Raw genomic sequence first — 16,553 nt, forward strand, 5'->3', positions numbered from 1 at the left:
GCCTTTGCTTTATTTAGTTTTGTAGAAGGTCAGGTGACTTCAGACACAGGAAATCAGAGACCCAAAAGTCCCCAAAGTCACCAGGCACAAAGTGGTAATTCGACGTCATCCTAAAACACCGGGTCTGGTGGCTGCCACAGATGCCAGCAGGCTGAGCCCTCCCTCCACCCCGGCCCCAGGACCCCAAAGACCCCGCCACACCCCAAAAACCCCACCACACCCCATTCACAAACGTCACTCACATGCCCCACTCAGGGTCCGCGGGTGCTGTGCAAGGCCAACATCACACACTGGCACAAGGAGCCTGCCCGGCCCCACCCCTCCTGGGGCTCCCCAGGACAGGAGCCAGCCGAGTGACCTCCGTGTGACCTAGTAGGGTCAGGTGCAGGAACGCTGTCGTTTGAGGTCTTGCCAGGTGGCAGGCAGGCGCCAGACAACCCTTGAGATCAGGTGGCCTTCATTCCCCAGAGTTCCCAAGTGGCGTTTTGAGTACAGGAATTCACCGTCCCCCACGCCCAGCCAGCCAACGTCCTTCTGCGAACAAGGCCAGTGCCTGGCCACAGCAGGCTCTGCGCTGCCTGCCTCGTGTGGGTGACGCAGATCACAGCTGTCCTTCAGGAGCAGGGCCACCAGTTCAAGTGCACCTGCCACCCCGGCCCAGCCTGCGTGCTTGGGTTATCACAGTACAAATACAGCTTACTAGTCAAAACACAACGTGGAACAAACGGATAACGCATACACTTCCAGAGTTGGAGAGAAGGTACAGTTTTTCTTTATAGGCATGTAATAAAACTTCACAGCGCTATAAAAATACAAGACTTTTCTGACAAGTTGACAGTGGTCCCCGGTACTGGAGGAAAGGAGTCAATTAAATAAAACAGCCATTGATAATTAAAAGCTAATTAGACAACTTACAGTATCATCCTTTAAAGTGCTCTGACACAGCCGATGCTGGCAGCCAGCGTCACCCTGGGGTGGGATTCCCGCTGCCCACCAGCCTGCCCCTGGACCACAACCCCACACGAGAAGGCTTGGGAGAGTCCCACCTGCCGCGCCCTTGGCCCTGTGAAGGTCCCCCAGGATGGAGGTCAAAGGTCGCTGTGACCCTCTCCGTCTTCGAGGACAGGACAATGGTTCTCATGCGGTCACCTCTACAATCTGAACCTGGGCTGAGAGTTAAGGCAGCAGTTGGCTCCAAGTTCAACCCCAAACCACACACAGGCTACCTGCCCTTCTCAACACTGGGGGAGGGAGTGGGGTCAGCCAGAAGACAAAGCAGCAAGTTTCAAGGGGAGGACCCACCCTGCTGCTCCCCCAGGCTTCCAGGGAGGGCAGTGGTGTGGGCCTCCTCGTGGCCAGGGAGGGGCTGTGTGTGTAACGGAGAGGGGCAGGGGTTGAGCCCCACGGCAGCATTGCAAGCCCTGTGTGGGGGCCCAAGGCCATCATTGCCCCTGGGCCCTGCACAGCCAACAGGCCGCTTCACCATAAGGCACGGTGGTCCTGTCTCACTTCCCGCCACCCCCAAAACTGCTCTTCGCACAGCCACCTAGGAAACCGCAAGCCGGGCAAAGGCACAGATGGCAGTGGCAGAAGTCTACACCTGTGAGTGCTGCTGCTCCAGGAGGTGGCTGGCACTGCCTCCCCCAGCCAAGGCACTGAACGAGGTGGGGCGACCAACCTGACCCCAGGCAAAGGCCTCTGTGATAGCAAAAAACCCAACATCGAGAGTGTGAGTGAGTGTGTGTGTGTGTGTGTGTGTGTGTGTGTGTGTGTCACAGCACCAACGGCGTAGGCCTTCCCAGTTCACCTAATTAGAAAAATCCCTGGATTACGAGAGAAGAGCCGGGGAACACAGTCCAGGCAGCCGGGGGCTCTCGTGCCCCATCCCTGGCTCAGATCGGATCTTCTGACCCGGTGTCTGATGGACATAAATCATTTACAGCCGAGCTTTAAAAGGCACAGTGGCAATGGGAGGGTGAACCCCCAGGAATGTTACAGTAGAAGACTTTGTGGAAATAATGAACCTGGCTTCCAGTGGTAGCACCAACCACTCGCTGTGGAGGTGGAGATGCGGAGCACGCAGCCGGGGACGCAGTCACACGGCCTTGCCAGAGCTGGGTCACATCTTGCCGGCCTTCCGACCAGCCGGGGTCGGGATGCGGAGGATGTTGGGGGTCTCCTCCATGACCCTGACCAGCAGGTTATCGATATAGTCCTCCAGCTCGCGCACCTGCAGCTCCTTCTTGCTTATGGCTTCCTTCTGCTTGAGAACCAGCTGGACCAGCTCATCGTGGGTGAGCTGTGCGTAGGCAGACGCAGGGTCTGAGGGGTTGTACTTCTGCGGGGTAGGAAGGGATGGAGGAGAAAGGAGAAGACGTTATAGAAGCAGAACAGAACTTAGACCTCTAACACAAGGCAGGGACATGCCGGGAGAGGGGGCTGTTGACATCACGGGCCTTCACTCAAGCTCTTTGCTTTGTCCTGTTCTTTTAATTTTTTTTTTTTTCAAAAAAATATGTATTCATTTTTATTGCAAAGTCAGATATACAAAGAGGAGGACAGACAGAGAGGAAGATCTTCTGTCTGATGATTCACTCCCCCTAGTGACCACAACGGCCGGTACTGTGCCCATACGATGCCAGGAGCCAGGAACTTCCTCCAGGTCTCCCACGCGGGTGCAGGGTCCCAAGGCCTTGGGCCATCCTCGACTGCTTTCCCAGGCCACAGGCAGGGAGCTGGATGGGAAGTGGAGCTGCCAGGATTAGAACTGGCGCCCACATGGGATCCCGGTGTGTTCAAGGTGAGGACTCTAGCTGTTGGGTCACCACACTGGGACCTTGTCATGTTCTGTTTTAGAATGCTGTAAAAAGCTAAAAATCGGAATGGGCGCCTGACCTGGTGACTAAGCTGCTAGAGGGAAGAGATGTGCACCTGCCCTGAAGTGCCTGGGTTCGAGTCTTGGTCCTGCTTCCGATTCCAGCTCCCTGCAAATGCATATCCTGGAGAGAGGCGGCAGCAGGTGATGGTTCCAGCAGCTGCGTCCCCATGAGAGGCCCAGATGGAGTGTCTGTTTCCTGAATTTGGCCAGGCCCAGCTCCGGCACTTAGGAATGGGAAGCCTGCCTGTTTCTCTCTTTGCCTCTTCAATAAACACACGCATACAAAGTGTGTAACGTGACAACCACACTGGGCTCACAGGCAGGCCAGAAGCCCTCTGAGTTCAACCCTCTGGGTGTGCAGCCTGAAGGACTAGGCCCTCCCAGAGAAAGCCCACTCAGCTGGGACCCCTGAGAGCTTAAACAGTGGATGAGGAAGAGCTGCCAGCGAGGCCAGGGCCACGAGCTCTCAAGGCCTGCCCACAGGCTGCACTCCAGGCCACGGGTGCCGGAGACAGTGGCCAATTAAGAGCCCGCTCCAGGTCAGTTCCTACTGATGGTGAGTTCCACGGATTTATTTTTAGCACCAGCAGCGATTTATCCTTTAACTCCACATTCCACGAACTTTCCTAAGTCCCCTTGGACTCACGGGATCCCCAGGGTCCAGGCCAAGTGGCTCCTAGCTGAGTCCTTCCTGCAGTGGTCCAGCAGCAGCCACGCCCTCTGCAGGGCTGAGCAGCCACGCCCAAATCAGAGCATCTTTTTTTTTTTCCCCCCTTATTCTGCATTTCCAACCCAGGGCACCTGGGTGAGCAGAAGGGGCCTGAGGCACAGGAAACAACAGATCTGGCTGCAATACAGAGCAACTAGCGGCTTCTCTGCTACCCTGCACGTTCAGGACAATGGAACTAGCACGCTGAAGCCAGGCTTCGCCTATGGATGGCCCTCTGCGGAGGCGACACCTAGGCTCACCCTGAGGGTCTCACTGCTTGCCAGGCCAAGGGCAAGATCAGCAGTCACTCCATGGCAACTTCCCAGAGGCATCCGGAGACTGGCAGGCTGGAGTTCCCAGGAAGAAAGCCCTCCCCTTACCCTGACTTACAAACATATGCTGTGCATCCAGGGCAGGTCTCCCTTGGTATTTGTTTATTTATTGAAAGGAATAGTCAGAGAGAGAGAAAGAGAAGGATATTGATTTTCCATTTGCTGGTTTTCTCCCCAAATGGCTGCAACAGCCAGGGCTGGCACAGGCCAAAGCCAGGAGCCTGGAACTCCATCTGGGTCTCCCATGTGAACGCAGGGGTGCGGGCACTGGGGCCGTCACCTGCCACATTCCGCCTCCCCAGGCACATTAGCAGGGAGCTGGATCAGAAGCAGAGCAGCTGGGACTTGAACCGGCCCTCAAATGGGATACCATTTGAGTTGTGGGCAGTGTTGTGGGCAGCGGCTTCACCTACTGCCCCAAAGCATTTTACCTGACCCACGCTGGCTATAAACAGGTGAGCATGCCCAACTACTGCTGTTGGGGTTTTTCCCCCCGCCTTTAAAGTATTTAGTTCTTTATTTGAAAGTCAGAGTTTCTTCTGCTGTTTTCCCAGGTGCACTAGCGGGGAGATGCATTAGATGGTGGACCAGCCAGGGGATTTGAACCAGTGGCCTTATGGCATGCTTAACTTGATGGGCTATATCACAGGCCCCTCGACAACTTTTCCAAGGACTGCTTCTCCCTTAACTGGCGAGAGGCAAACATTCCCAGGGTGTCACCTAGGGACCTCAACTTTCCACAGGTTCATTCCACAAAAGGTTACAACAGCCGGGATGAAGCCAGGGGTCTGGAAGTCCCTCTGGGGTGTCCCCTTAGCCAGTCACCCGCTGCCTCCCAGGACGGGTGCTAACAGAAAGCTCCTACCAGCGATTTTTGAATGCTGGACTTCATATCTTTTTCCCATAGCTTTACTAATACATCCAGTGTGTCCAGCTTTTCCATGAAACAACAGATTTAGGCAGTCCGGCTGGCTTCACTCTTCTTAACTGCAAGCGTCAGAGCTGCCTGGGTAAGCGACCCACTGCCTAGACGTAAACCATCTACAAAGGATGGAGGCCCCAGAACTGCAACCACAGAAAACAGTCCTAGAGCAGGGAGCCGGCTGGCTGGCCGTGACTGTGGCTGGGTGAGTCCTTCCCCTGGCTGCCCTCTGACTTTGCAGCATTCCACGGAGTGGAAGCTGTGGTAAGCACCGTTTGATGCCTCAGTACAAAGCACCTATTATACGGCAGGCTCCAGGAAACGTCCCCTGCTTACAAGGTGGGTCTGGCAGAGCTCACAAGTGGCTAGCTAAATAAGCAGTGGCTGCTTGTTTTGAGTTTTGCTAGTTATTCTCTTAGGCAAGGCCAAGGAGAGAAGTTCCCGATTAGACCAGCTTTGAAGAGCACACGGAACAGGAGTTAAGGAGCCCATGAAAACTTCCTGAAACCCGGGAGTCTGCTTCCCCTGGCAGCCGCACCACATTCCTGTGCAGGGAGTAAGGGGGGCTGCCGGGTGCGGCTCCATGCTGCCCAGGTTCCTGGTAAACATCTCTAACTCCAAGAACACGGGTGCTGCAATTGCCTCAGAGATGCCAGGCTGGGTGGATGGGTCACCCCGGAGTACACTTCAAGGCCAGGGCTAAGCTGGCACCAGGTACACTGCCCAGACTGTGGCTGGTACGTCTGAGCAGGATGCCCAGCACCTGCCCTGCCAGTGGGGCCTATAAGGGAAGGGAGGATCACGGGGCCGGGGGACGCCGAGCAACTCTGCAAAAGGCACAGCCTTTATCTGACCATGGCCAGAAACAGAGATTCCCCCATGACCCTTTAGCCCAGCTCATAGCGACAGACGGACAGGGAAGCCACAAGGAGTAAGAACCACCTGCTTTCAAAATGCTTTCAGGCGCTCTATGTGGGACACAGTGGGTAACGCCACACGTGTGAGGCCAGCATCTCAGATCAGAGCGCTGGTTCGAGGCTTGGGTGCTCCACTTTGAATCCAGCTCCCTACTAATGTGCCTGGGAAAGCAGTAGAAGATTCCCCGGACCCCCACAGGAGACCAACATGAAGCTACCTCTAGGCTTCGGCTTGGCCCAGTCCCACCTGTTATGGCCATTTGGTAGTAGTGAACTAGCAGATGGAAGACCTCTTTCATTCTAACCTGGAGGGGGGGAAGCAGTGCATGGATTTCAAAAAGTATTTGCACCAAAATACTTTTTACAATTTCTATTTGCATGACAGAGTGACAGAAAAAGACATGGAGAGACAGAGAGAAAATGCCCTTGTCAGTTCACTGCCCGGATGGCCACGTGGGCAGGCGATGCTAGACCAGCTCCATCCAGGTCTCCCAGGTGGCTGCTTCCCAGGCACACCAGCAAGGAGCCAGCAAGGCAGAACAGCTGGAACCAGCAGCCGGCTCCGAGAGGCAAAGCCAGCCGAAGGGAGAGAGCAGGACCCTATGGCAAAGTGGGTCAAATGTTAACCACTGGGGAATCCGGAACAAGAATGTGGAGGAGTACTTTGTACTGTTCTTTGCAACTTTTATGGCTGGAGATTATCTCAGAATAAAACACAGAAACGGAAACACCTCTGCAATCATTAACAATAAGCAGAATCTTACAATCCCGCTGCGTGATAAGAAATCTGGGAAAACATCTGACCAGGAATGGCTGGGATTGTTCATTGTCAATAAATCTCCAGGCCTGGTGTGATGGCTCAGCGACTAAATCCTTGCCTTGCACATGGTAGGATCCCAAATGGGCACCAATTCCTGTTCTGGCTGCTCCATTTTGCATCCAGCTCCCTGCCTGTGGCCTGGGAAATCAGTGAAGGACGGCCCAAGGCCTTGGGACCCTGCACCCGCGTGGGAGACCTGGAAGAAGCTCCTGGTTCCTGGTTTCAGATTGGTTCAGCTCTGGTCATTGCAGCCACTTGGGGAGTGAAACCAGGGGACAAAAGATCTTCCTGTCTCTCCTCCTCTGTATATCTGACTTTCCAATAAAAACAATAAAGTAAGTCTTAAAAAAATAGATGTTAAAAAAAAAATAACCATGGGCCCAGCACGATGGCGCAGTGGTTAAGGTCCTCGCCTTACACACCCGGGTCCCATATGGGCGCCAGTTCTATCCCAGCAGCCCCGCTTCCCACCCAGCTCCCTGCCTGTGGCCCGGGAAAGCAGTCAAGGACGGCCCAAAGCTTTGGGACCCTGCACCTGCGTGGGAGACCCGGAAGAGGCTCCTGGCATCGGATTGGCTCAGCTCCAGCCATTGCGGCCGCCTGGGGAGTGAATCATCGGACGGAAGATCTTCCTCTCTGTCTCTCCTCCTTTCTGTATATCTGCCTTTCCAATAAAAATAAAATAAATCTTAAAAAAAAAATACCCACAAGTGCTCACGGCCATCACGTTGCCCGAGATGCACAAAGGCTTGGAGGAGAATGAAGCCACCAGGGGGGCAAAGGTGACTCTATCCACTGGAGAGCCTCAGGGCTTCCAAAGGTCACCCAGAGGCACCAGGCGTGTGGCGATGCACCTGCTGGCTTTACCTGCTGCCCCAGCAGATTCAGATGAGAGCACTTCAAAAAGTCTGAGAAAAGGGGGTGGGAAGGCAGCGTTTGGCAAGGCAGTTAGCACACTGCATGGGACAACCACAGCCTGGGCTCGAGTTTCGGTTCTACGCCCAATCCTGGTTCCTGCCGACACACCTGCTGGGCGGCGGCAGGTGGCGGGTCTAACTACTTGGGTCCTTGCCACCCATGCGGGAGACCTGGCTAGAGTTCCTGGCTCCCTGCGTTGGCTTGGTCCAACACTGAATGCTGTGGGCATCGGTGGATGGAAGATCTTCCAAATAAACACAAGATACATTTTTTAAGAACTGTTTTTACATTGGTGGAAGAGAGAGAACTAAGAAATCAGCTTATTTAGGTGGCAAAAAAAAAAAAAAAAAAGTTCTGAAATTCTGCCAAGGCGCCCTGTGTAACGGCGGCCCCGGGTGCCCTGCACACTCCTCACCCAGCTGCCCGCTGCCGAGGAGACGTACCTTCATCATGGCTTCGTTGATCAGGTTCTCACTGATGATGGTGGCAGTCCCCAAGTTGGAGGTAGTGCCCTTGGGAACCGTCGTGTTCATTGGCTTTACAGGATGAAGTCTGCAAGACAGGAAAGCAAACAGGATGCTTTACCGCCTGGGGTCGCCACAGAGGTCAGAGGCCACCTATCTCACAGGTGGCAGCCAGCAGGACAGGCCGGGCAAGGGCCAGGGTGCCAAGGGCTCTGGCCTTGTCTCTGCTCCAGCCCTGCTGCTTGGTTCTGGCCCCTGTAGAAGTGGAAGCAGGCAGGCAGGCCCAGGCGGCCGTGGCTAGCCAGCAAAGCAGCTGCCTCATGCTGGGCTGACTCTTTCAATCTCCCATCATCTCTTAGTAGGTTTCTGAGGCTACCGGCACAGCAACTATTGCATTTTTTGCAATTGGACGGCTAGGTCCCCTAAAAGGCCGTCCTGGTAAGAGAACCAGCAGTGCTAACAGGAATCCAAGCAGGCTGCTACAGGGAAGCTCAGAGGAGAGGCTGTATCTCCCATGTGCACCTGCAAACCTCCCTTCAGGGGGCGCCTCACCTGTGCTTGGCTGCCCCATTTGCCACGCCTGGCTGAGCCGGGAGTGGATGTGTCTCCGAGGGTGACACCCAGGCCTGAAGCAGCGGCTTCCTCTTGCCAAAATTATCAACTTTACCAACGGAGCCCTCGGCCGCTGCTTTTTTTGGAGATTCTGCTGGGCTGCCATGGTGGGTGTCTAGGGGTGGGGAGCTGGGGACGGCGTGGTGAGTGATGGGAAAGGCCTCGGGAGGCATGGGACTGGGTGCCGGAGACGCCGTGTCTGGACCAGGGCCCGGCACCCTGGGGTCCACACTGGAACTGGGTTTGAAAGCTGCTGGCTGTGTAACCGCTGCAGGGACCGGAGCTTGGAGTGTGGCTTTCGTGCAATCATGCGGTGTCTTGGCGGGTGGCCCGGGTGCATCAGCCTGGTCAGCAGGCCCCTTCTCCTCGGAGGAGGAGATGCCCTGGGAGGAGGCCCCCACATCCAGGGCCACCCAGTCTTCCACCTGATCCACCCGCTCATCATCCGATGCAACTTCCGGGATGGAAGGAAGGGTTAGGTTCAGCTCGGCCAGCACAGGGGTGTGGGCTTCCGGGCTGGGTGGATGGTCACTCAGGATGTCACTGGCCTGGCTGATGTCCGGGTTCAGCACTTCTGGGCCACTCAGCTGGTGAGAGGGGGTGACGGGAGCTGGGGCGGTGCCATTGTGCTCCATGTCAGGGGCCCTGTCAGCAGCTGGTTCCTGGGGTGGCTCTGCATCCTCATCTTCCTCCTCCTCCTCCTGCTCCTCCTCCACCAAGAGCTGCTCTGAGAAGGACACACGCTTTTTGGCTTTCTTCTGGCCATCTCTGACGGTGACATTAGGGTTGGTGTCTTGGCAGGGCTGCCCTGTCACGTCTCCGGCGTCTTGGTCATCTCTGAGCTTGTTGCCCATCAGCGATCCATGCTGACCGGCCGGCCCAGAGTCGGCCTCAATGTGGAGCTCCTGGGCAGATGTGACCTGGTTTTCGGGGGCCTCTCGGGCTGAGGGGACCCCCTCTGAGGCACGGCCGCTGCCACCACCACCACCACCGCTGTGGCTGCCTGTCCCATCTAGAGTCGATGTTAAGCTCTCCTCCGACAAGGCTGCTTGAAGGAGCCTGGGAGGTTGGCCCTCGCTGCCGCTGGGGGAAGGCCAGCTCTGGATGGGAGTGGATGTGGACAGGGGAGCAACTAGGGGAGATGGCAGAGAGCGGGGAGACTGGGAGGGCTGCGGCTCTGGATCAGGCCCCGATTCAGGAGGGACATGAAGGGAGGTGGCCACGACGGGGGTCTGAGTGTGACGGGGAGGGGCAGCAGGCAAGGGGGTGGGGCAAGAGGGGAGCCTGGTTTTGGGTTGAGCTTCCGGAGACACGTCCAGTCTGCGGAAAGGACAAGATAAAAAAAAAAAAATCTGCCGGTCAGTTGCAGATGCATAGCGAGAGACAAAAAAAAAAAAAAAAGAAAAGAAAAGAAATAAAAACCTGCCACAAAAATAAAGGTTCTCAAAGGGTGGGTGAAGGGGGGAGCCATTTTTTGTTTGTTTGTTTGTTTGTTTTTAACATGTAAGTGGCGGTATCTCAAGGCCATGAGGGGTGGAAAGCAGACACCGGAACACACACAGAAGGATGCACTTCTGTGACCAAGAGGATGTGCCGCGGGGAGGGCCAGGTGCAGCAAGGGCCCGTGCTGAGAACTCGAAGCGCTGGCCTTCGGAGCAGGGAGAGGCATGGCATAGAGCAAATGGCTGACAGGAGAGGATCAGTGTGTGTGTGTGTGTGTGTGTGTGTGTGTGTGCGCGCGTGTTACATGCAAGTGAGCAGAATCTCCAAAAAAAAAATAAACTGTCTCTCAGACCCTAGCAGAAGCAGCAAAAGGCTTTAAGGTCCCGCAGCTCGAGCCAAGCCGGGGCATAGTAAATACCCAGAGAACTGTGGCAGGCCCCCAACGCCCCCAGAAGACCCATGCCAAGGAGGCGGCAACGAGGGCCGGAGGGCATTCACCCCTTGGGACAGCAGCATCCTCCCCTGGAGTGCCTGGGTGCCAGTCCCAGCTGCACTTCTCCCTGCAGACACACACAGCCTGGGAGGGAGCTCTGATGGGGGGAGACCCAGATTCTGCTTTCGGCCCCCGTTTCAGCCTAGCTGGCTGCCGTTACTGCAGGCCTTCGGGCAGTGAAGTGGCTGCGCACAGGCAGACCTCGGCCTCGGTCCCCTCTCATGTCTGCTTCCCAGATGAACACAAATTACAAGGAGGGAAGAGAACTTGTCCCTCCCTGGGACACGTCTGTTGAGAACTTACTCGAGTCCCGTGCGTGCCCCATCTCATAGATACTATCCGCAGCATGTGCTGCCAACCACTCATCCCACTGCGATGAGATTATCTTAAACAGCAGATGGCCATGCCACACCTGCTGGGCAGGCGGCAGGGGCTGGTTGAGGCCTTTGGCCTACACGGGCGTCACCATGGCACAAAGCAAGCCTGGCACCCAGGGTCAACCAAGTGGGAGAGGAGGCCACACTCACCGAGGCTTGACGGCTTTGGTCTGGGGAGCCCGTGGCGTGGGCACAGGTGCCTTTGGGCCAGGTTTGACCTCGGGGTCAGCTTCTGGTTCCTTGATGGGCACGTCTTCAAAGGGGCTGGAGGAGACGCCAGGCGCGTCCTTCTCAGCTCTCTGTCCAAGGTCTTCCCCGGGACCCACCTTGCTTTCCTTGTCCTGGGCCGGCCCAGCCGTGGCATTCTCGCCCTCACTGCTTTTGGCCACTTCCTTCTTCCCCGTCACCAGAGACAGCAAGGAGGACTTCTTGTTTTCCTGCTTTTTGGCCTCCTGGTTTTCTCTGGCAGCCTCCGTGGCGGCCGGAGCCCTCTCTTCCCAGGAATCCCCACTGGCCTGGGGCCGGTAAGACGGCAGGGACATGGACTTGCTGGGGTCCTTGGTGGGGGGCTCAGCAAGCCACCTGTCGCCCCCGTCCATGGGCTCCTTCCAGGCCCGTGAGGCCAGGTTCTCAGTGGATGAGAACAGGTGCTTCTTCCGGAAGCCCTGGGGGGACGGTGAGGACGACGCACTGCTATCCTTGGTCTCGCTCCTGGCTTCCGGCTGCTCCAGGTACACATGGCTCCCGTTGATGCAGACGTTGGAGCGGGACAGGGAGTCGTGTTTGGACCGAAGGCCACCCAGGAAGGACAGGCCTTCCTTCTTGGGGAGGCTGAAGTTGATCTGGCTCAGCTGCTTCAGATCCCCGCTTGCTGTTCTCTTGTGAGATGTGACTGTGGGCAGAAAGACAATGAGGTGAGCCGGGCACCACTTCAAGTCTTGGCTGCCCTGCTTCTGATCCAGCTCCCTGCTCATGCACCCGGGAGCCCTGCCTCCTCCCACGTACAGGGCAGACCAGGATGCACTTCCAGGCTCCTGGCTTGGGTCTGGCCCAGTCCTAGCTGTAGTGGCCATTTGGGCAGTGAACCAACAAGTGGAAGAATGCCTTCCTTCTTCTCCCTCCCTCTTTCTGGCTTTCAAATAAATGAATAAATCACTGGGAACTCAATTCAGATTTCCCATATGGAAGGCAGGACCCACTGCCTCCCAGGGTCTGCATGGCAGGAAGCCGGAGTCAGGAGCCAGAGCAACCAGTGGCCTAACCACCAGACCAACGCCTGCCTCTGGATGCATTTTTTTTTTTTAACTTGGCCAATAGGTGTGGGAGGTAGTGCTACTGACATCTTGCAAAGAGGCCAAAAGCCACAAGGAATTCGGGGGTTAAGGGCATTCAATTCCTTAGGGATATCTCACAGGGGATTTGAGTATCTAACAGGAGCTTACTAGCTACCCAACGAATGAACAACATATCGGCTCTACCACAAGCTTCTGTGGTTTCCACCCTGAAAACAACAAGAATGAGAACTTGGAGGTACTTGTACTATCTGCTGCAACAGCTTGTACGAATACACATCCAGGACAGAGCAGGGCGTTTGGGGAAGTGAAATGTGTACATGGCGCAGCGGGTTTAGGAGAGTTAGGGGCAGGTGTCTGCGGACAGGCCGAGTGAGATCTCCCTGGGAGACCGCATCCCCCGAGAGGGCCTGGGTCCAGGTCCTGGCTGCTCTGCCCCCCTGACTCCAGCCTCCTGCTAATGCAGACCGTGGGAGGCAATAGGTGATGGCTCATGAACACGGGTCCCTGCCATCCACGAGGGAGATGTGGACTGAGTTTCCAGTCTCCCGGCTTTAGCCTGGTCCAGTCCATCCTTTTCCCCCACCGCCCGTGGGTTGCTGCGAGCATTAGGTAGGGAGAGAGAGAAGGACCAGTGAATGGGCGTGCGCACACTTTTTACCTTTGAAAATAGATTAAACCCAAATGCTAAGACACAGAATTGATGTTTTCACCAAGATTAACTATCACCATCGTCACCTTAGCCGCTGGGGAGTTGAATTCCGATCTTTCCCTTCACTCCCATCCCAACTGAAGCACAGGGAGGCCCCAGAGGAGGCAATGGCGGGCACTCACCGTCCGATGTGGAGGAGGCCTCGTCTTCATCCTCATCGTCCCCCCAGCGGGACTGCAAGTCTCCGGGCCGCAGCAGCGTCTTGTCGGTCTTCGTGGTGGGCAGGACCAACATGGACTGCGAGAGCGGCGTTCTCTGCAGGTTGGACTTGGAAAACAAGGTCTTGATCTTCGACCGCTTCTTCTTGTCTTTCGTGGGAGACTCGCCGTCGTCGTCGCTGTCCACGGAGGGTGTGGCGCTGGGCACGATGGCCGAGCTGGTGTCTGAGGCACTGTCCTTATTCTTGCTCTTGAGTTTGTCCTTGAGCTTCCCAAACGGGTTCCGGGACTTGTCCTTGGCGGAGAGGTCGAACATGCTGGCCGTCATGTTGTTCCTCATGAACTGGATGTCCACCTCAATCTCGCCTCGCTCCTTGTCCTTCTTGCCTGGCTTGGACTTCAAGGGGTACCACCTGCAGGGGAGAGGGTGGGACAGAGAAGGTGACCTTGGGAAGGGAGACCCTGAGACACTGCCCCCGATCCCCAGCAATTGGTCTCAGCTCTCTGCTGCTACTAATGACGTGTGTGCATGTACACACACACACACACACACACACATCCTTAGCCCTTCCCTGTATGGGGGAAGCAGGTAGGATAGGGGTGAGGGTGGAACTTGTACTTTTACTTATTCATTTAAGATTTATTTATTTATTTACTTGGAAGAATTAGAGCGAGATCACCCAACAACTGGTTCACTCCCCACAAGGCTGTACCAGCCAGGCCTGAGCCAGGGCCTTCTTCCAGGTCTCCCACACTGGTGCAGGGGCCCCAGCACTCGGGTCATCCTCTACTGCTTTCCCAGGCGCATCTGTAGCAAGCATGATTGGAACACTAACGGACAGCCATGTGGGATGCCAGCCTTGCAGGTGGGTGGCAGCGGTGACTTCACCCATCACCCCACAATCCCTGCCCTTGGAACTTTTATTCCCAAGGAGGCAGAAGTAGAGTTGCTTGTTGTACTTGGTGCATGGTCACCCAAGACCTTGATTCAACAGAGAACTGTTTGCAAAAATGAAAAGATAGGCATTCTATCAAACCACATCCGATAACTGGTGGTACAAATGCAAAAGATCATAAACAAACCTTCACAACTAGATAGAGGTAGAGGCCAGCACCTTTCTGCCTGCAGCGCCGCCATCCCACAGAGGTGCTGGTTCAAGTCCCAGCTGCTCTATTTGCTGTCCAGCTTCCTGTTAATGGCCTGGGAAAGCAGCAGGGGATGAGCCAAGGGCTTGGTCTCCTGCATGGGAGACTCAGAAAAAGCTCCTGGCTCCAGACTTTGGATGGGCCCCTCTCCAGCCATGCAGGCCATTAGGGGAGTGAACCAGCGGATGGAAGCTCCCGCTCGGTATCTCTGCCATTCCAATAAATAAGCAGATTTTTAAACCATACACAAACAGCTAAAGGCAGCATTCAGAGGAGCAGGTGAGTCTCAGCGGAGTAGTGGGTATCTGGACTTCCGGTCAGGACGCCTGCCTCCCGGGCAGAAAGCCCAGGTCTCATACTCTGGCTCCTGCCTAAAGCTTCCCCATAATGCAGACCTTAGGCCAGGGTGGGGAGCTGTGGTGACATCACCCACACACGTCAGTGGAGGCATGTGGGAAGTGAATTGGCAGATGAAAGAAAGCTCTTTTTCAGCCTCCTTTCTCCTCAAACAGCTGTTTAAAGAGCAACTCTAGGGGCTAGCACGGTGACCTAGCGGCTAAAATTCTTGTCGTGAACACACCAGGATCCCATAGGGGCATCGGTTCTAATCCCGGCAGCTCCACTTCCCATCCAGCTCCCTGCCTGTGGCCTGGGAAAGCAGTTGAGGACGGCCCAAAGCCTTGGGATCCTACACCCACTTGGGAGACTTGGAGAAAGTTCCTGGCTCCTGGCTTCGTATGGGCACAGCACCAGCTGTTGTGGTCACTAGGAGAGTGAAATCATTGGACAGAAGATCTTCCTCTCTGTCTCTCCTCCTCTCTGTATATCTGCCTTCCCAATAAAAATAAATAAATTTTTTTAAAGATTTATTTATTTTATTTTTTATTGGAAAGGCGGATATACAGACAGAAGAGACAGAGAGGAAGATCTTTCGTCCGATGATTCACTCCCCAGGCTGCCACAATGGCTAGAGCTGAGCCAATCCGAAGCCAGGAGCCTCTTCCGGCTCTCCCACACTGGTGCAGCGTCCCAAAGCTTTGGGCCATCCTCGACTGCTTTCCCATGTCACAAGCAGGGAACAGGATGGGAAGCAGGGCTGCCGGGATTAGAACCGGCGCCCATATGGGATCCCGGGCGTGCAAGGCAAGGACCTTAACCACTGCGCCATCGCACCGGGCCCAAATAAATCTTTTTTAAAAAGAAAAAGAAATGAAGCAAAATAAATCATTTTTTTAAAAAGACTCTAAAAAAGATGCAGCTTAAAAAATGGAAAAAAAAAAAGAAGACACTTCAGAAAAAAATCAGGAGTTTGTAGGAAGGAATGCCCCCTACCAGGAGGTATAGAATGTTCCAGAAGGAAGTAGCATAAAAACAAAAAGAAAAAAAAATCACTTAAAACATTTCTAAAAAGGGGTAGCTGTTAGCCTAGCCATGAAGTTGTGAGTACCCCAGGTTGGAGTACCTGGACTCCACACCCACCTGTGGCTTCTAACTCCAGCTTCCCGCCCTGGGAGGTCTCTGCTACCCTATGGACAGGCCGGATGGAGTCCTTGGGTCCCCGCTTCAGCCTGGCCACTCCGGGGGCATTTGGAGGAGCTAGTGGATGGGAGTGTTCTCTCTCTCTCTCTCTCTCAAGTAAAATCAATTTTAAAAACATAATAATAAATGCGTCATAAAGTGAGACACACCTACATAATTCACCTACAGGAGCTACCTCAGGCAGTCGCTTTCATGGAGAACAGAAAGCAACGTGGTAGCCATCAGGGCCAGGGCAGTGGGTGGCGTGGCAAACAGGAGCCAGCATCTGAGGGACCACGGAGCCGGCAGGGGTCAGGGAGGCATCCTCCCTTAGCCCTCATCGGAAAACAGGAACAGTCCAAACACACTCAAGCACTGCCCTTGGCCCACTCACAGGCCCAGTCTCTACACAGGTGCCCACAGGGTGCCTCTCCAATGCAGAACCCACATCCCGGCGTGCTCCCCCGGCCCCACACCCCAGTGACCTACATAAGAGCTGAGGGCCACAGACTTTGAGGAAACAGTGGTTTTGCCCAAATGCGTGCACTTCCTCCGTTGCTGTCAGCAGTGGCAGGCAGAGGGCTGACCCCACCTCCACCCCACAACAGGGGAAAGGGACAGGGGAGGGGCAGAAACCGGACACTTCCCCAGGGGCAGCCACGGTGCACAGCGCCTGCTGCACACTCAGGAGCATCCTCCCGTAACCGCAAGGACGCCCACTGAACAGATGCAGAGCCCGAGGCCCACAAGTCAGGCGTCAGGAACCGAGGTCCGACAGCCGCCGGGACCCTGCAGCGGCTCTGGCCCCTTCTCGGCCACCAACATTCCCACGTGTCACTGTC

General features: G+C 55.5%; 1 protein-coding gene across 1 annotated transcript in view; it reads right to left on the reverse strand.

Moving 5' to 3' along the window:
• Positions 1-751: 751 nt before the first annotated feature.
• Positions 752-16,553, reverse strand: part of RAB11FIP1 (RAB11 family interacting protein 1) — a 30,566-nt gene continuing 14,764 nt past the window's right edge. The window contains exons 2-5 of the mRNA XM_040970291.1: positions 13,012-13,460; positions 11,036-11,777; positions 7,940-8,048; positions 752-2,338 (exon numbers count right to left, since the gene is read on the reverse strand). Of these exons, the coding sequence (XP_040826225.1) occupies positions 2,120-2,338; positions 7,940-8,048; positions 11,036-11,777; positions 13,012-13,460 (1,519 nt within the window). The 3' untranslated portion in view covers positions 752-2,119. The remainder of the gene's footprint in view (positions 2,339-7,939; positions 8,049-11,035; positions 11,778-13,011; positions 13,461-16,553) is intronic.

Source organism: Ochotona curzoniae, unplaced genomic scaffold (genome assembly GCF_017591425.1).
Source record: "Ochotona curzoniae isolate NIBS_2020 unplaced genomic scaffold, NIBS_Ocur_1.0 contig_1976, whole genome shotgun sequence".
Lineage (NCBI taxonomy): Eukaryota > Metazoa > Chordata > Mammalia > Lagomorpha > Ochotonidae > Ochotona > Ochotona curzoniae.